Below are 15,448 nucleotides of genomic sequence, written 5' to 3'. Positions count from 1 at the left end.
TGCAGTGGGACCACAGTGCTTTTATTGACCAGCAGCAAACCATGCATCGATGTTTTCCATACCACACCGTGCACATCTCACAGTGTTCACTGCTGTAAAAGACTGATTGTATGTGCTCACCCAAAACTGCAGATAATCACAAACAGTTGGAAGTGATCTCTAATTAATCCAAACCAATGTCCATCTCCTCCAATAAAGGATATCATATATAGATTTTCTGATGGCCACTTAGATGTTACTTTGTTTATAAAATGACCATAGCAATCACCTATTGATTTGGAACGAAAATACTAGCTGGGATGCCTTGCTCTCTCTTAGAAATTCTGCAACCTGTAAAAACCTATAGTACCTGATTTATTCAGTTGCTGTTCTAAGATAGAAAAAAAAATCAATCTCATCATATCTCTTGAAAGAGACCATTTGATGTAGAAAAGTTTCTCTCTAGCCACATCAGATAAGTTGTGTTTTCAAGCAAAAGTTAAGCTTTTGCCAGCATAATAGCTAAAAGGCCGATAATGTAATTTCAAGAAACTCTCTATTAAATTTTTGGTACCTCTTCTTGACCTTTAAGTCTCTGTTGGTTGTCTTCTAATATTTTCTTTGAATGGGCAGATATCTAATCTGGTTTTTGCTTCATGAAGCATGCACAACCTTTAAAGGGAAACCTATACGAACTAATCTTGTCTGGCCCAATGACTTACTTTATAGACTTGCATAAATCACCCAATTTCTCTAATTCCTCTGTGAAATCAGCCAATGGCAAGATCTGAGGAGGAAAATGTGATTTCATTTTAAAGATGATTTTGCTATTATAAGATGTAGTTTTGTTTCATTGGAGAATGAAGACAGATTCTACACCACTTGTGAAAGCGGATGCAGCCCATCTGTCTTGGACAGGTTTGCCCTGGAAAGTAATGCCAATCAGACAGGGGGCTGAAGAGCTGGGGGCATGGCTACCAGAAGAAAAGATTATTTTCCTCTGGGAAAATCATCTTTCCACAACTCCTGGGATTGTTAGGAGAATACCATAGCATTATTTGGATTATTCAGTTATTTTCTCTTATAAAAGTGTTTTACACATAACAGCCAAATTTTTAACATGATACCATACTGTGGCCAGTAGAACAAAACCTGTTTTCCAGAGCTTTGATAAGTTGAAGTAAATGGGAAAACAGTAGTTTCTACTAGTACAGTAATCAGTACTTCCTAATGCCTGTCTCAGGCACTCCAGCTTGAGCAAGGTGGTTACTGGGTGAGGTTGAAGTCTGACCTGACATTATTTACATGTAGCAGATTTGTGGCACATTAAAGTTGCCGTTTGATGCAGCAAGCATTTGTACCCCTTTTTCTTTTATACATGGTCTGGGGTCATGTAAGATGGTGTTATCAGTATCTCTGCAGCCTGGAATAGCAGGAATTGGTGAGGCAGAGAGGCAGGCAGTGTCTGCAATGGCAGCAAAGCAGGGGTGAAACGTTCTCATTAATGCTGTATTCATTACCCTGCTGTGCCAGGGATGTGCAGGGATAACAATTCCTGCAACCAGAGAAGGAGCAACACACCAGTCTGCTATACTGTCACATTTCTTAAAGCTAATCACTTCTTAGTATTTTCTCTAATTTTCTACTTTGCAGCTGAAGTTCAAAGTGAAATTGAACGGATTTTTGAATTGGCCAGGACACTGCAGTTGGTAGTGCTTGATGCTGATACCATTAATCACCCAGCTCAACTGAGCAAAACCTCTCTGGCTCCCATTATAGTATACGTAAAGATTTCTTCTCCTAAGGTAAATATTTTAGATACGTTCATGTTCTTTCTGGTTTTTTGGGTTGGTGTTTTTTTTGGTTTTTTTGGGGGCCTTATGCAGATATTCACATGTCTTCATTTAGGATCAAAGCTATATATTGTTATTGCTTCCCTTTGGATAGTGAACCATTAATAATCAAAAAAATATCTGAGCTCTAGTGTTAACCAAAACCTATTTTGGAAAAGGTGCTGTAGTTCCAATGAGATTTTACATTGTAATTCCAGTTTCAGTATCAATTATATAAGTAGTGCTCATGATTTCTTAAATCAAAATAATATGGAAATGAAAGAATGATTTTTACTGAATGAGTATCACACTGATTGCTAAACTTTAACATCTGATAATATACACTTTCACTGTGTGTAAAAAAATGCACAGACTTTGTGAAGAGTCATTTGAAAGAGAAAACTGAATTTGTGGGAAGAGCACTCAGGAAATCAATTTTAAAAAGTCAGCTTAGGAAAAAAACAAAACCAGAAGCAGCAGAAAAAAGGCAGGAGTGGAACTTTTTAGTGCTTGTAAAGGAAAGGAGATATTTGGATGTAAATGAAAATTAGCACATCCTGGATGAGGGAACATGGGAAATGTCCTTGAAGCCATCAAATGAAGAATTTGCTCTGCTCATATGAGCAATTTCAAATGTAAACATTTTAAGTGGTTATATATGTATATTAAGTCTGAGTCTGCTCACTTTTTTTAATGTCTTATTTTTAACAGGTTTTACAGAGGTTGATAAAATCTCGAGGGAAATCTCAGGCCAAACACCTTAATGTTCAGATGGTAGCAGCTGATAAACTGGCACAGTGTCCACCCGTGAGTTACTGTTAATTTATGTCTTGTCTCTGAAAGGTGCCTTTCTTTTCAAGCACGGGATTAATTACATAATTTTCGGGAATGTTTGCCCTCTTCTGGCCATATTTAACTATTGCTTTTTGCAGAACACCTCCTGAGGTCTCAGGGCTCTGCTTTAGGGTGCAGGGGAAAAAGAGTCCTAGTCACAGTTATTAGGATGTGTGCTGGTACAGTCAGTGCTTCAGTAAACTGAGCATTTGCTTTACTTGCTAAGTTTTAGGGGATTATTGGTTGAAAAATGAACCTTCTTAGTGACTGTACTTTGGTAGTTTAGAGCTCCTCTGGGCCATCTGTCAGCATGGCCCACCACTGCTCATGTTCTTGGTCAGGGTTTTGCCAAAGACCTGAGTGGTACTGCATAGCTGACAGCTCTGCAGTTCTTCTTCAGATGTGCGCTGAAGCAAATTCTCTCAGTTTCCACCTATAAAGTGCAGGTGATGGCACCCCAACTGTGTTTTAAACCTGGCATGCATTGCTGCCTGCATACTCAGCTGCCAAGAGTATGGGTAAGGAACCAGAAGACAAGAGCACAGTTCAGTTGCAGATATAATTTGCCATAGTTACAGAGCTGAGTGAAGGGAATGTCTTCATCATTTAAGTTCAAGCTTCTCAGTTAAGCAATGCTAAGATGCCCAGGAAGTCACTGAAGAATGGTAGAGACCTGCATAGGCCCTAAAAGCTGCCTTTTGCTCCCTGACCAGGGAGGAAATGGATAAAACTCACCTCCTAACTTTAGGAGACTAAAATTAGACAGTGTGACTAATCTCTTACATAATATTTGTATGACACTTGGAAACTGAATGATCTGTATTCTTATGGTTGTTAGTTATTGGTCTTAGTTTACCTTAGTTTTCTCTTAGTTATTCAACAAGGGGACTGAATCCCTTTCTTGCCATCCCATTTTTTCAATAGTTAATTGTTCAATATTTATCCCTTCTTTCTGTGTATTTAAGATTTGTTCAAGCTACTTCTTCCCTTGACTGTTTGTGCATTACTATGTGGAAATCACAAGGCCTTGCTTTAGCAAGTGTAATATTAGTGCTAGTTATGATTACCATCTTTTGTATCAACTGCATTCAGAAAATCAAACAAACAAAAAAAAAGGTAAAACATCTTAATACAAGTACTAAAAATGTGGTCCATTTTTGATTAATGAAAGCATGATAAGTGCCTCTAGCTGATCTCCCTTTACCTGGTCATTATTCTCACTAAAACCTTTTCTTTATCAGGAAATGTTCGATGTAATTCTTGATGAGAACCAGCTTGAAGATGCTTGTGAGCACCTTGCTGACTATCTGGAAGCCTACTGGAAGGCCACACATCCACCTAGCAGCAATCCTCCTAACCAGCTTCTCACTCGCACACTTGCAACAGCCACTCTTCCTATTAGCCCGGGTCCAAATATTAATTTACAGGTACAGTTTTTATGCCATCTCTTCTTTTTCTTCTGTCAACTTCTTCTCCTTCCAAAGCACAGAGTTAGGCTGATTCTAGAATATGCTGAATATGTTTTCCTGTTGTTGATAGATTGAAAGCTTTTTCAGCAGACATTCACCCATTTTCAGTGTAAAAGGCAAATGCAAGCATGTTACTGTTATTGCTATTGTATTCATAGTAGCATGTGTTTGTGTATTGACTAGGGGTCTGGTTTTGATTCCAAGGACTAAGCTGGCCTGACTTAAAACATATGTTGATGTGAAATGGAATACTTCAGGTTTTATTGTGCTCAGGACACCGCTGTGCCAGTAATATGTGTCCCAGCCACAAGCATTTTTATAGCTGGCCATGTGCAATCCAATGAGAGAAATAAAGCTCAGCTAAGACTGTGAACGTTCCAGCCTCTGGTACCATCCTGACTGATGGGCACACTATGGCTAATAGGCAAATCCTGGCCCCAGAGGCCCTGCATGACAAACTGGGTTATGTACAGAGCAGATCCACAAATGTTTGAGGGAAATCTGTTCCGAACTTCCCACAGGCTGTAGAGTTGTAGAGGTTGAGGATTACTGGCTATATTAGTAAAGACTCAAGGTCAAAGTGGCCCTTCCAGTGTTTTCTTTGTTCTTTTATTCATTGGCCATTGCTGTGAAAAGTATAGACTTCCTTCAAGCCAAACTTATGTCAAATCCAAGTCCCTCTGCACTGCATGTTGTGCAGAAAGACCTTGAGAGAGGCTCTATGTTCTGAACAGCAAGGACATTCCAGTGAGCTGGCAAAAGCAGGCTTTATTCCTGCCTCTGCATTGATGTGCCTGTTGATATGGGCGTGTCATGTCCCCTCTCTTCTCCTTTGACTTTTGGTTTGTATAATTTTATTGAGGTGTTCAGCATAAGGAGATGCTTTCTTTTGGATATATGTTGCATGATGTGAAATGAAGTGTTTAAACTACTTCACTACTTCATTATAAGTAGTGAGTGACTCCTTGAGGCTGAGAAGTACACAGAGGGGGATAAAATAGATCTGTCCCAGATCAAATAAAGGCTTACTACATCTAAATTTCTACCTAAATTCAATATATGCCCATAAATTACATACATATGCAAGTTACAATTCATAACTTTGGCTAAGAAAAACAACTCCTTTTAGAAAATCAAAGGAAAAAATGTATCTGCACCCAAGTTAAAATGCAAAGAGTTGTGCTCTTTTTTTATGCTTTTGCAAAACAAGTTTTTGTGTCAAATAATTTATATCTCATTAGAAAACCACAGACTTGATAGGTTCGTTCTTTAACGAGAAAAAATTCTTTAGCCATCTTGAAGTGTATCTCCTTCTCTTGCTTTCAGGTACAGTTGCAGGAGAAGAGATTGTAAGCTATAGCTCATTTCTGCCTTTCTTTCTGTCCTCAGAGCTGAAACACCTTGAAAAAATTGTGAGCTGGAAGAATTTCTGAGTATGAAATTCAGTATTGTTGTGTGCAGCCTTGCTAGATAAACTTTCTTTGCTTTGTAAACTTCTAAATTATTTTGCTCAAGTTTTTTATGCTTTTTGAGTGTGGATTTATAGCTCACATACTCATTGTATTAACCACATTCTCTGGAGGAACTATGCAGAGTTTTAATAACACTTTTCTGAATGCTGTGCTGTCTCCTTACAAACTAACATATTTTTATTTTAAGGACTAAAAATGAGGGTGTATTTGCAGTTTCAAAGTTTGTTTGTAGGTCTACTAATACAGAAGTGTGAATCAGCAGGGGTCCCTTATGGAACATAAAACTTTTCCGTTCCTTTGGTTTAATTTTCCTATGATACATCTTCAGCTGACATCTCAAACCTGAGCTTGTCATTGCATTGACACAGAGTGGGTCTATTTTTTAATGGTGATTGCTGAACCCATTCTTTCAGTGCTGTTAAGACCCTCTATTTAGAGAATTTAAAGTCTATGCCTGTGCTGTTTTTCTGGACTGCTCTACAGGGAAAAGCCACCAGTTGTTTGGTCTGGGGGAGCCACGTCCGCACTGCAGAGCATTGGAATCATCCTCCCCTGGGGCCAATGTAGTTCCCTTTTGCCATGAAACATATTTTGGGTTTGTGGTTTTTAAGTCCCCAGTGTACATTGTAAGGAGGGATTTGTATTGCCAGCTGCCAGAGTAGCATTTTTACAGCGTGAAGCTGCCTGTGTGCATTGCATGGCACAAGGTGCCTGAAAGCGTGAGGTGTCCTGGGACGGTTTGAAATTAAATAGGTAAAGACCTTGTGTCTGTCTGAGGGAGAGCCTCGGAACAAATTTGCGTGGAAATAGTTGGCTAACTCCAAAAGGACTGGAGCAACCTCACACACATATGGTGCAAGTGATCAGGGACCACTGGAAATAAGGAGCAAGGCAAATCCACTCAGTGGACAAAGGCTTCTCTGTCCTCTTTCAACACTGTAAAAACTTCTTTCCAATAACTCCTACTTCTTTGAAAGAACAAACTGAGTACTGAAATGGGATTATCTCAAACTTTTTCTATTTTAGACAAAAAAAACCCCTTATGAAATCTGGCCATAAAATTCCTGCACTGAAGAATCTATTCCAAATCAGAGCTTGAATTTGGTTATGGACTAAAAAGCCAGACTCTAATCTAGGTTCAGGCATTACCTGTTCAATGTCGCTGTAATATTTAATGGAAGTTACTGTCAATGAATTTGCGCTAACACTAGTCTGAAATTGCAGGTATTGGTTCTAAATTTATTCATTGTGTTTCTTCACATGTGCTCATTATAGCACAGAAGATGCATCTGAGCTTGTAAGAGCAGCAGTGTTTCCAATGCAGGTTCAAATTTCAAATTTTTTCTCAAACCACAGCAGTGACAGATTTTATTAGTCATCATTATGTATAGGGACTTGTATTTGACCACATAAGAACTATAGGGTTTCACATGTATAACTATGTTTATGTGCCTTAAAACCAGTCATGGTGATGAACTGATGAAAGTTGTGTTTACACATGCAAAGGCATGTTTCTGCTTTGGACTCTTTTGCTTTTTTCTTAATTTCATTTACAATTCACCTCTGTTGTGTCATTCCATTTCACCTTGAACAGATCTATTCATGTTTACAATTATATTCCTTTCTGGCAAATCAGAATCATCTTGAGAATCACAAAAGCAAGAACAAATAAGAAACTCAACTGCTATTCCTGTTACCTTGTTCTCATCTATGCCGATTGTTTCAAATTAGAAACCCAGTTTGTCTCTCAGATGTTTACATTATAAAATGTTGTCTCAGAAAATTAAAATTTGTCAAATTTACCAAATTGCTGATTTGAAATAAGCTGCTTTTTATAAGTTTCCGATTAAAAACAGATTATTTTCCTTTCCAATTTCCTGTAATTTTACTTTTTGGGTTGCTAGGAAACCCACCTGCCAGGATCTGTGTCTGAAGGACAAAATTTCCTCCTTCCCCTAGCTCTTTTCCACAAAATAGAAAGACAGAAAGAAGATATGTCCATGAACTGCCCTGGGGGCAATCCTTATTTTTAGACAATTCTGAACATAGAAGGGCAAGCTTAAGACTAACTTAGGTATTGAGAACAGTCTTACAAACAAATGCCTGTATAACTCTGGTAAAATCTATATTAATTTTGTGGCAGCAGAGATGATTTTGTCGTGACATTCTTCATCTGATGTGAGAAGCATAATTCAATTTCAATATTACTATTAAAACTTTTGCAATTAAGCCTGAAAAGTCCTTAGCTGCGGTTTGGCAATAAAAGCAGGTTAATGTAATGAAACACCCAAATGAGGTAAATAATGCCACTTGTTCATTTTGCAGTGATTTCAAAGCATTAATGCGGGTGAAGAGTAGGTTTATTGCCTGGTAATTTTTATTTCAGTCTTTTAATAGCAGTGGTGTGTTAGGAAATTTTGTACGTGATAGTACCACTCTCCTCCTGCTTTTCTTGGCAGTGGACTGTATTCTTGAGCTCTTAAAATTATGAGGTCAATGCTTAATTTTTCATAACCAGAAGAAATCAAATTATTGCTGAGAAAACAGAAGGTCAGTGATACTATTAGTATCATAATACAAACTTTATTCATACCCGATTCAATTGCATTTTTTTTCCTTAAAAAAAAACTTATTCCATAAGAGCCAAGGTTTTGTACTTTGGTTCTTTGCTGGAATCCACCTCCTCAGTCCTCTAAAATCACTTTCCCATAGCAGCTGTTTCCAGACACACATCTGTAAACTCTCAAATTATATATGCCCTATCCTGGCATGATATCTCCTCTCAATTTTTCTGTGGTTTCTCCTGTTTCTGCATGCTCTCTTTTTCTTTGGAGGGTGGTGACAATTACTGCTAACTGGAGTAGTCAGAAACATCACAAGAAATGAGAAAGTGCCACAGAATAACCCAAGTGTCACCGTAAATTCTAATGAGAGTAAAAAGAATTGTTTGTATTATAATACTGAATTTTCAGTAAAAGTGGAATACTAATGGTTTCTTTCCTAGTTTAGATTCAAAGTGGATTTGTTTGTACTTTAAATTTTATTGGTTTCATGGTACTTTCTAGTTGAATTTGATATTGGGGGAAACTTTCCAATGTGTACCTCATGACCTTACTGCTGCTTCTGGTAGCAGGGATCTCAAGGAGACCAGAGGAATGACCATTCGGTCCCTGAGCGCAGTGGTTCCCACATTGAAGAGGAAGCAAGGGTCGAACCCATCAAGAAGTCCCAGCACCGCTCTTCCTCCAGCCAGCACCACAACCATCGCAGTGGTGTCAGAGGCCTTCACAGGCAAGAAACTTTTGACTCAGAAACACAAGACAGCAGAGATTCAGCTTACGTAGAGCCAAAGGAGGACTACTCACATGAGCATGGTGACCACTATGATTCTCACAGGGATCATAATCACAGAGATGAGTCCCATGGGATCAGTGAACACAGACACAGAGAGTCCCGGCATCGCTCAAAGGAGAGGGACCGCGAGCAGGACCACAATGAATGCAACAAACAGCGCAGTCGTCATAAATCAAGGGACCAATATTGTGACAAGGATGGGGAAGCGATATCGAAAAAACGTAACGATGCAGGAGAGTGGAACAGGGATGTTTACATCCGTCAGTAACTTTTGCCTCTGGCAGTCTTGTGTTTCTTTGAAGTCTTGTAACAATGCCCCTTGAAAATATCTTGGGTTCTTCTTTGCAGAACATATGGTATCCTTCTGTATGCTGATTTGTATTGCTGTTGCTTGCATAGCAATAGCATGAAATAGAATATTCATATACTTATTTTTTTGGTTAGTGCTATATGAATTAGTGTAGTACAACTGAAGAGTTTCTGATGTTGTACTATGACATTTTTCAAGCTGTTTTTGGTAGCTGCCACTTGAACAATATCTGTTGCCATCAAGGTGTTGTTAGTGTTTTTTAAAAAAAAGATACATTTGATGTTTAATAACTTCCCATGTATTCAGCAAGCCAGGATCAGCACATAAAAAAATCTAAAACTTTTTGTCTGCTCTGATTTTTAATTTGTATGCACTTGATTTGCATATTGATTTAAGCACCACTCTGTTGCTTGTACCTCTGGTGATCTCCGTATGAAGACAGAATTCAGTCTTGCCTTACACACAGGGGATCATGGAGTCAAAATCTATTTTCTATGTACTGGTACTGTGTACTGTATATACAGTTTATAAATGTTATTTCTGCAGACACCTTCTTACTATATAAGTTTGATCACACTGTTTTAGAGTCCTAATGCCAAGTCAGCAGATTTGCTTTTGAATTACTGGCAACTGGAACTAGCCTCACTTAGGAAATCTGTAACAGTGTTCAATCTAAATACTTTTTCTTCTGTAGCAGAAAGCTTATACTTATTGTAAATATGGATGAGTGCTTGAGATAAAGGGTGTAACTCTTATACCTTACGCTGTCCTTGCAAACCAAATTTTGCATTTTAAAGTTACAGTAAAGATAATGAACTTACCACTATAAATTATTATTCTCTGTTCAGGTCACAATATTGCAATGGGCACAGCTTAATTTTTGTTCTACTGTCAGTAAACAGAGCACACATGTTGGAGGTGTGTATGTGAGTGGGTGGGTGGTGGATTGATGTTCGTGTGTATGTGCACGTTAGGCAGCAACCTGTGAGAATCTACTGAAGAAAACAAAGGTTACTCAAAAGCCCAAAAAGTCTATTTCTACATTATGTCTCTTAATTTAAAAAATCCAAATTGCATTCAGGGAATATGAGGGAATTTACTGACCCAGGTAATTGGGAAAGCATAAATCTGCTGGCTCTTTGTTGAGACTTCAGGAGAGTAAAAACAGGCAAATGTTACTGTGAGTTTCACTGGAAATGTAAAATCTTTGTGTTTTAGAGTATTTGTTTTAGTAAGAAAAGTTTACACAGCTTGTGGAGAGTTATTTTGTTGGAAAATAAATTTTTGTAGCTTCTCCACTTTTTCTACACTTGCCAATTCTCTGCATTCCCACTCTGCAGCCGGCTCACTGCTTTTCCTTCACCAAAGCTGTTGTGCTGCTGATGAGAGCATAGAAAAATGACTGTGACTCTGTTAGGAGCTTTCTAGAGAAAATGCATTGAAATCAAAGGGAGTGAATACAGTTTGTTTTGCACTGAACACCTGTTGCACTGGTAAGTGGGGGGAAATTCTCTTAATGTTTTTGACTCCAGGTTCCATACCCTTGCCTAGTGTAAAAGCTGTTCTGCATCACATGTAGTCTTTGTAGTACTTGTATTAATGAAATACTTTTTGTATTTCCCTGTAAATAGCACATTATATAAAGACTGTAGTGTGATAATAATTAGTTTAGCTGGAAGTTCTTTTTATTTATTATTTCAATTCTGGGAATATCAGCATTGCCTGATTTTGAATATCATTTTAGTGAAATGGATAAGATATATGGCAGGTGCATGCTTTCTCCAGTCTCCTAGCCCAGCATCCAAGAAACTTGCTTAAACATTCTCTGCCCTTCCTCTCCTACCCCTCTCCCTGATGCTTCAAAAGCATTTTTACAACAACTAAGAGTGGGAAATTCTGCTGTCAGTTATCTGGCCATTCCTCCCAGTGCTGCTGACTGTTGTGGTTATTCAAGGGTAGGTTTTGGATCAAAGCATGAACTGTGGGGAACACAAGAAAAAAGGTTATTTTTCTAGAAATAAAATTCTCATCATTTTCTAAACATCACTAAATGGCTTTGTAGAGAAAGGCAGAATAGGTAAGTAGATCTGTTGTATTACTAAACGGATATAGAAGAGTACATAAACTGGTTTTTGATACTAGAGAATTTTCAGGGTATCTGTAAAAAATTACATTAAAAGACTGTTGCTTAAATCATATCAGATCACATGTAAGTGAGAAGAAAATTATCTTGTCTTGCTCTGTATAGCCTGGCTGTAGCTAATTTACCAGGTGCAGTAAATGGTGTTGCTCCCTGCAATTCATGACAACTATGTCATCTAAGAAGTGATTCCACTTCAATGCTTTGAATATTTTGTTCTGTTTTTTGTTGGGTTTTTGGTTGGATGTGGGGTTTTTTTTTGCTTTGTTTGTTTGTTTGTTTTTTACTTTTGCTCCAGAGAGTGTTTATTTTTCAGCTTTCTTAAAGTATTTTTTAAGGAATGTTTTGCCGAATTTCAAATCACTGAGTAGTATATGAAAACTATGGCATAGGCAGTTGTATATAGACAAATAAATGAGAAAATAAAGAGCACAGTCCTAGCCCTAGTATTTAAGTATGGCCTATATATTGATTCATGGAGTACAAACATAAAAAAAAAAGACAAATCCAACTGGTCATAGAATTGTGTTTTATATAGTGCTGCTATTTATGTATAGACAACATACTAACAAACACATGTATTTCTTAGGCAGACTCACTGAATAGGTTTTACTAGCTGAGATACTTTTTTTCAGTTTCTGTTTTAAGAGTGACAAATCATTTGTAATGTGAGCTTGTATTACATATATTGCACAATACCACCTGCCTGCTGAGCACTACTTTGAAAAGCACTTTAACGGAGTTATGTCAATAAGAAGCTTTAAAAATACTCCAAGTGGAGGACATATCAAAGATTATTGTGATGAAATGTCTTTGCAAAGTTTTGCCATTAGAAGGTTTAATATTGGTTGCATTAGGATACTAATGAGTTCATACTTCTGTACCTGGTTTCAGGGGTTTTGAATCTGAGAAATGGTAGAGGACCCAGTGAGCTCCAGAGTCTTATGGATGTGTGGTATAAAACAACCTGTAAAATTTCCATTCAATAGAACTAAAAAGTTCATTCAAATTTCTGTTCAGATGAACTAAAACCAGTGAAACAGAAGGAAAGGGAGGAAGATAAAATAGTTAAGTGATATGTAAGTCTGGGCAGCTCAACTCTATATTTTTCTAAAGAATTTCAGTATATGGAAGGAACGGGATGCATTTCAAAATCTGCATGTGTATGTTAGATGTTAACCTTATTTTAATGTGTTTTTTCAAATGACTAAACATCAGTGCTGAGTAGCTTTAGTCTATTACTAAGTTGTCTAGAGTCACACAAAAGTAATGGAAGAATGAATTCTCTTCCAGAGGGACTGGAAGGAGGTGACAGTAAAAGTCTCCAGACCTGCTAAGGGACAGGAGAGTGGGGAGGAATAAGCAAACAGGTTTGTGCACAAAGGCAGCATCAGTATGAGTTATATGCTGAAATTACTATTTTTACTAAATTGATCTATAAATTACTGCCTAGAATTTAAAGAATTCTTCTAGAATGCTCATGAATTCAAGGCTCTGGACCTATTTAATGAAGATCAGTTTTAAAGCCACAAAGAATTTCAGTGGAGCTCCTTTTTTCACAGCAATCTGTATACTCTTAGCCTATAGCCCTTATTATAAATGGAGGATAGGAAAATGAAATTCCACTCACTGAACCCTGAATAAGGGGAGAGGCCCATTTTTACTTCTTCCTGCATACCAGGTTACTCATCCTGTACAGGCAGTTCCTGCCTAGATCTAATACACTGCCCCTTAATACTTTGTCTTTTATGAACCTGTTAGCAATTACCATTTTTAAGCTCTCTTGGTTTGTAAAGTCATGCTTACATTCTGGGACACCTGCAAAGGTTTTCAGGCATCCATTATCATTCCCTCAGCTGGAAAGAAATGAGTGGTCTGACTGCTTTTAATCAATGGATGTACAAAGGAAAAGAGCTGGTGTAAACCACCTCCTGTGTTTGTTAGTTACTAAAGCCTCTTCAAAATGTATTTTGATTTGCGGTTACATATGACCTCTGATTACTTTAAAACATCAGGCCGAAAGCTGTTTTCCAAATGTTTTTTACTTTAATTCTATTCCATCCATAAAAATCGAGCACATTTAAAAAAACTTTATTACAAAGTCTAAACAGAGAAATTTATTTCTCAGAGTGTAATATAACATTTCTAGTGTACATTTACTTATATTTATTACTTTATTGCAGATCTTTCACCAAAATCTTGGTTCTTCTATCATCTGTAAAATATGTGGATGCCATTTTTACTGTGAATGTTTTTAATCAAAAGTTATTCAATCAATTTTATTGCTTGGCAATTTGTCTGTAATTTATTTCCCTACTTTTATATAACAAACTATTACATATGAGCTTACAGTAGTTTTATAGACAGTTTCTTTTTATATCTTACCACCCTAGAAATGTATTCCTACGCAGCCCCAGAAAAGGTTTATATCAGATATAATAGAGATTAAGCAGGTTCTTTTAACTCATCCATATTCTCATTTCTTCCTTTATTCTTGCCACTTTTATCCATCATGCATACCTACTCTGCAATGAATTCTAGCAGTACAAAATTGGATTTTCTCATAAATGTCTTATTCACAAACAATCAAAAAAAAACAAGGTTCTTTATATTTTAAACTACCCACTTTAAAGTCATTTCTTGATTGATCACCTTCACTAGCCCATTCCTTAAAAAGCATATGAAATCCTGTGATCGAAAAAACTGGTGCATTCCGTGACACTGAAACAAGAAAAAACTGTATTATAATTTCATAATATATGAGGCTGCCTATTTTAGTATCTTTATACTGACCAAGATAGATATTTAGATTTGGCATTATTACTAATCATTATTTCTGCAAATAGAGAAAACTACTTTTCAGACTTTGTTAAGAACAGGATCTGATTGCATGCCTAATCTATGTATTTTGTAGGTTTAATCTTTCATTATAATGACAATAACTTTTAAATTTAATATATAAATATCTCATATATATGTATAAATATATAAATATATTCCATTGTGCTTCAGCATCAACTGGTGAAGCACAATGATTCAGTGTGTAAAGATTATCAGGAAAGTAATCATATGTTATGTTTAAAACATATATACACCATCCATCAGAACTGTGTCAATGAGAAGGTATTCCTACCACTTCTAAAGTCACAGTAAGATTGGAAAAGAAGAAAAAGGCCATCCATCCAACTTCAGTCATCTAACTTAGCCACACCTGTAGTGAGAGAAAGGCTGCTGACTCCTTCAAGGGATAGAGCATCTTACTTGAGTTTCTGTTCTGACCTGCCTGACAAAGTCACTCCCCTGTTCCCAACAGAGACAGGGCCTTGGGAAACAGCTGAGGCAAATCCCTTCAATATGCTGAGTGCTCTTCTAAGGCTAGCAGTTGACTTTTGCAGAAAGAACCCTAATAGCTAAAGTTCATGTATCAGTAATTTTTTCAGGTGAAGTCTGCTCTGCAATTACACTGGAATTAATGAAAGGTTAGTTACATTTTCTTCCCATCCCCAAGAAACTTCTATAATATCAAGTGAGGTCACCTCCTTAAAATGCCTGTCACCCAGAACTAAAGGAAGTGGGAGATGTCTCAACAAATATTCCACTAAAAATTCAGCAATCTTAATTCTTTCAAATTCAGCATTGCACAAATCCTGCTAATGAAACTGGAGGTAAAGTTCCTTACTTTATATGAATACAGACTTCAGTATATAGTTTATGTGTGCCGATTAATGTTTACAAAATTTCTGTAATCTGCAAAAAAGAAAATGCTTTTTTACTAGCACTGAATTAAAGATTTCAACACGTTCCTACAATATAAGATTCATCCCTTTTGTTCCCAGGTAATTATTTTCACCATATTTAGCCTAGAAAAATTATAGTATGAACTTACGTAACTCTAAATAGGATATCTCACCTACTATTGATGGAACAATATTACATTTTCTTTAGACATGGTGTGTTTAATGGCAAGGAATGACCAACAGAAGTAGAGAAGTAGTAGACAAGAATTCCATTTTCCTATCCTGCTAAGATAGGTCTTACAGAGGATGTATTTGTCAACC

At 37.0% G+C, this 15,448-nt stretch overlaps 1 protein-coding gene across 4 annotated transcripts in view; it reads left to right on the top strand.

Moving 5' to 3' along the window:
• CACNB2 (calcium voltage-gated channel auxiliary subunit beta 2) overlaps positions 1-10,548 on the top strand; it is a 103,526-nt gene extending 92,978 nt beyond the window's left edge. For 2 of the 4 annotated variants that reach the window (XM_053998100.1, XM_053997936.1), the window contains exons 10-13: positions 1,633-1,784; positions 2,523-2,618; positions 3,887-4,072; positions 8,717-10,548. In XM_053998100.1, coding sequence (XP_053854075.1) covers positions 1,633-1,784; positions 2,523-2,618; positions 3,887-4,072; positions 8,717-9,208 — 926 coding nt within the window. In that variant the 3' untranslated portion in view covers positions 9,209-10,548. Of the gene's footprint in view, positions 1-1,632; positions 1,785-2,522; positions 2,619-3,886; positions 4,073-5,503; positions 5,548-8,716 lie in introns of all 4 variants that reach the window. The other 2 variants (XM_053998187.1, XM_053998011.1) reach the window with 2 other exon arrangements.
• Positions 10,549-15,448: the final 4,900 nt, after the last annotated feature.

Source organism: Vidua macroura, chromosome 1 (genome assembly GCF_024509145.1).
Source record: "Vidua macroura isolate BioBank_ID:100142 chromosome 1, ASM2450914v1, whole genome shotgun sequence".
NCBI lineage: Eukaryota > Metazoa > Chordata > Aves > Passeriformes > Viduidae > Vidua > Vidua macroura.
The sequence above is the reverse complement of the archived record's forward strand: the minus strand, read 5'-3'. Positions and strand labels throughout refer to the sequence as shown.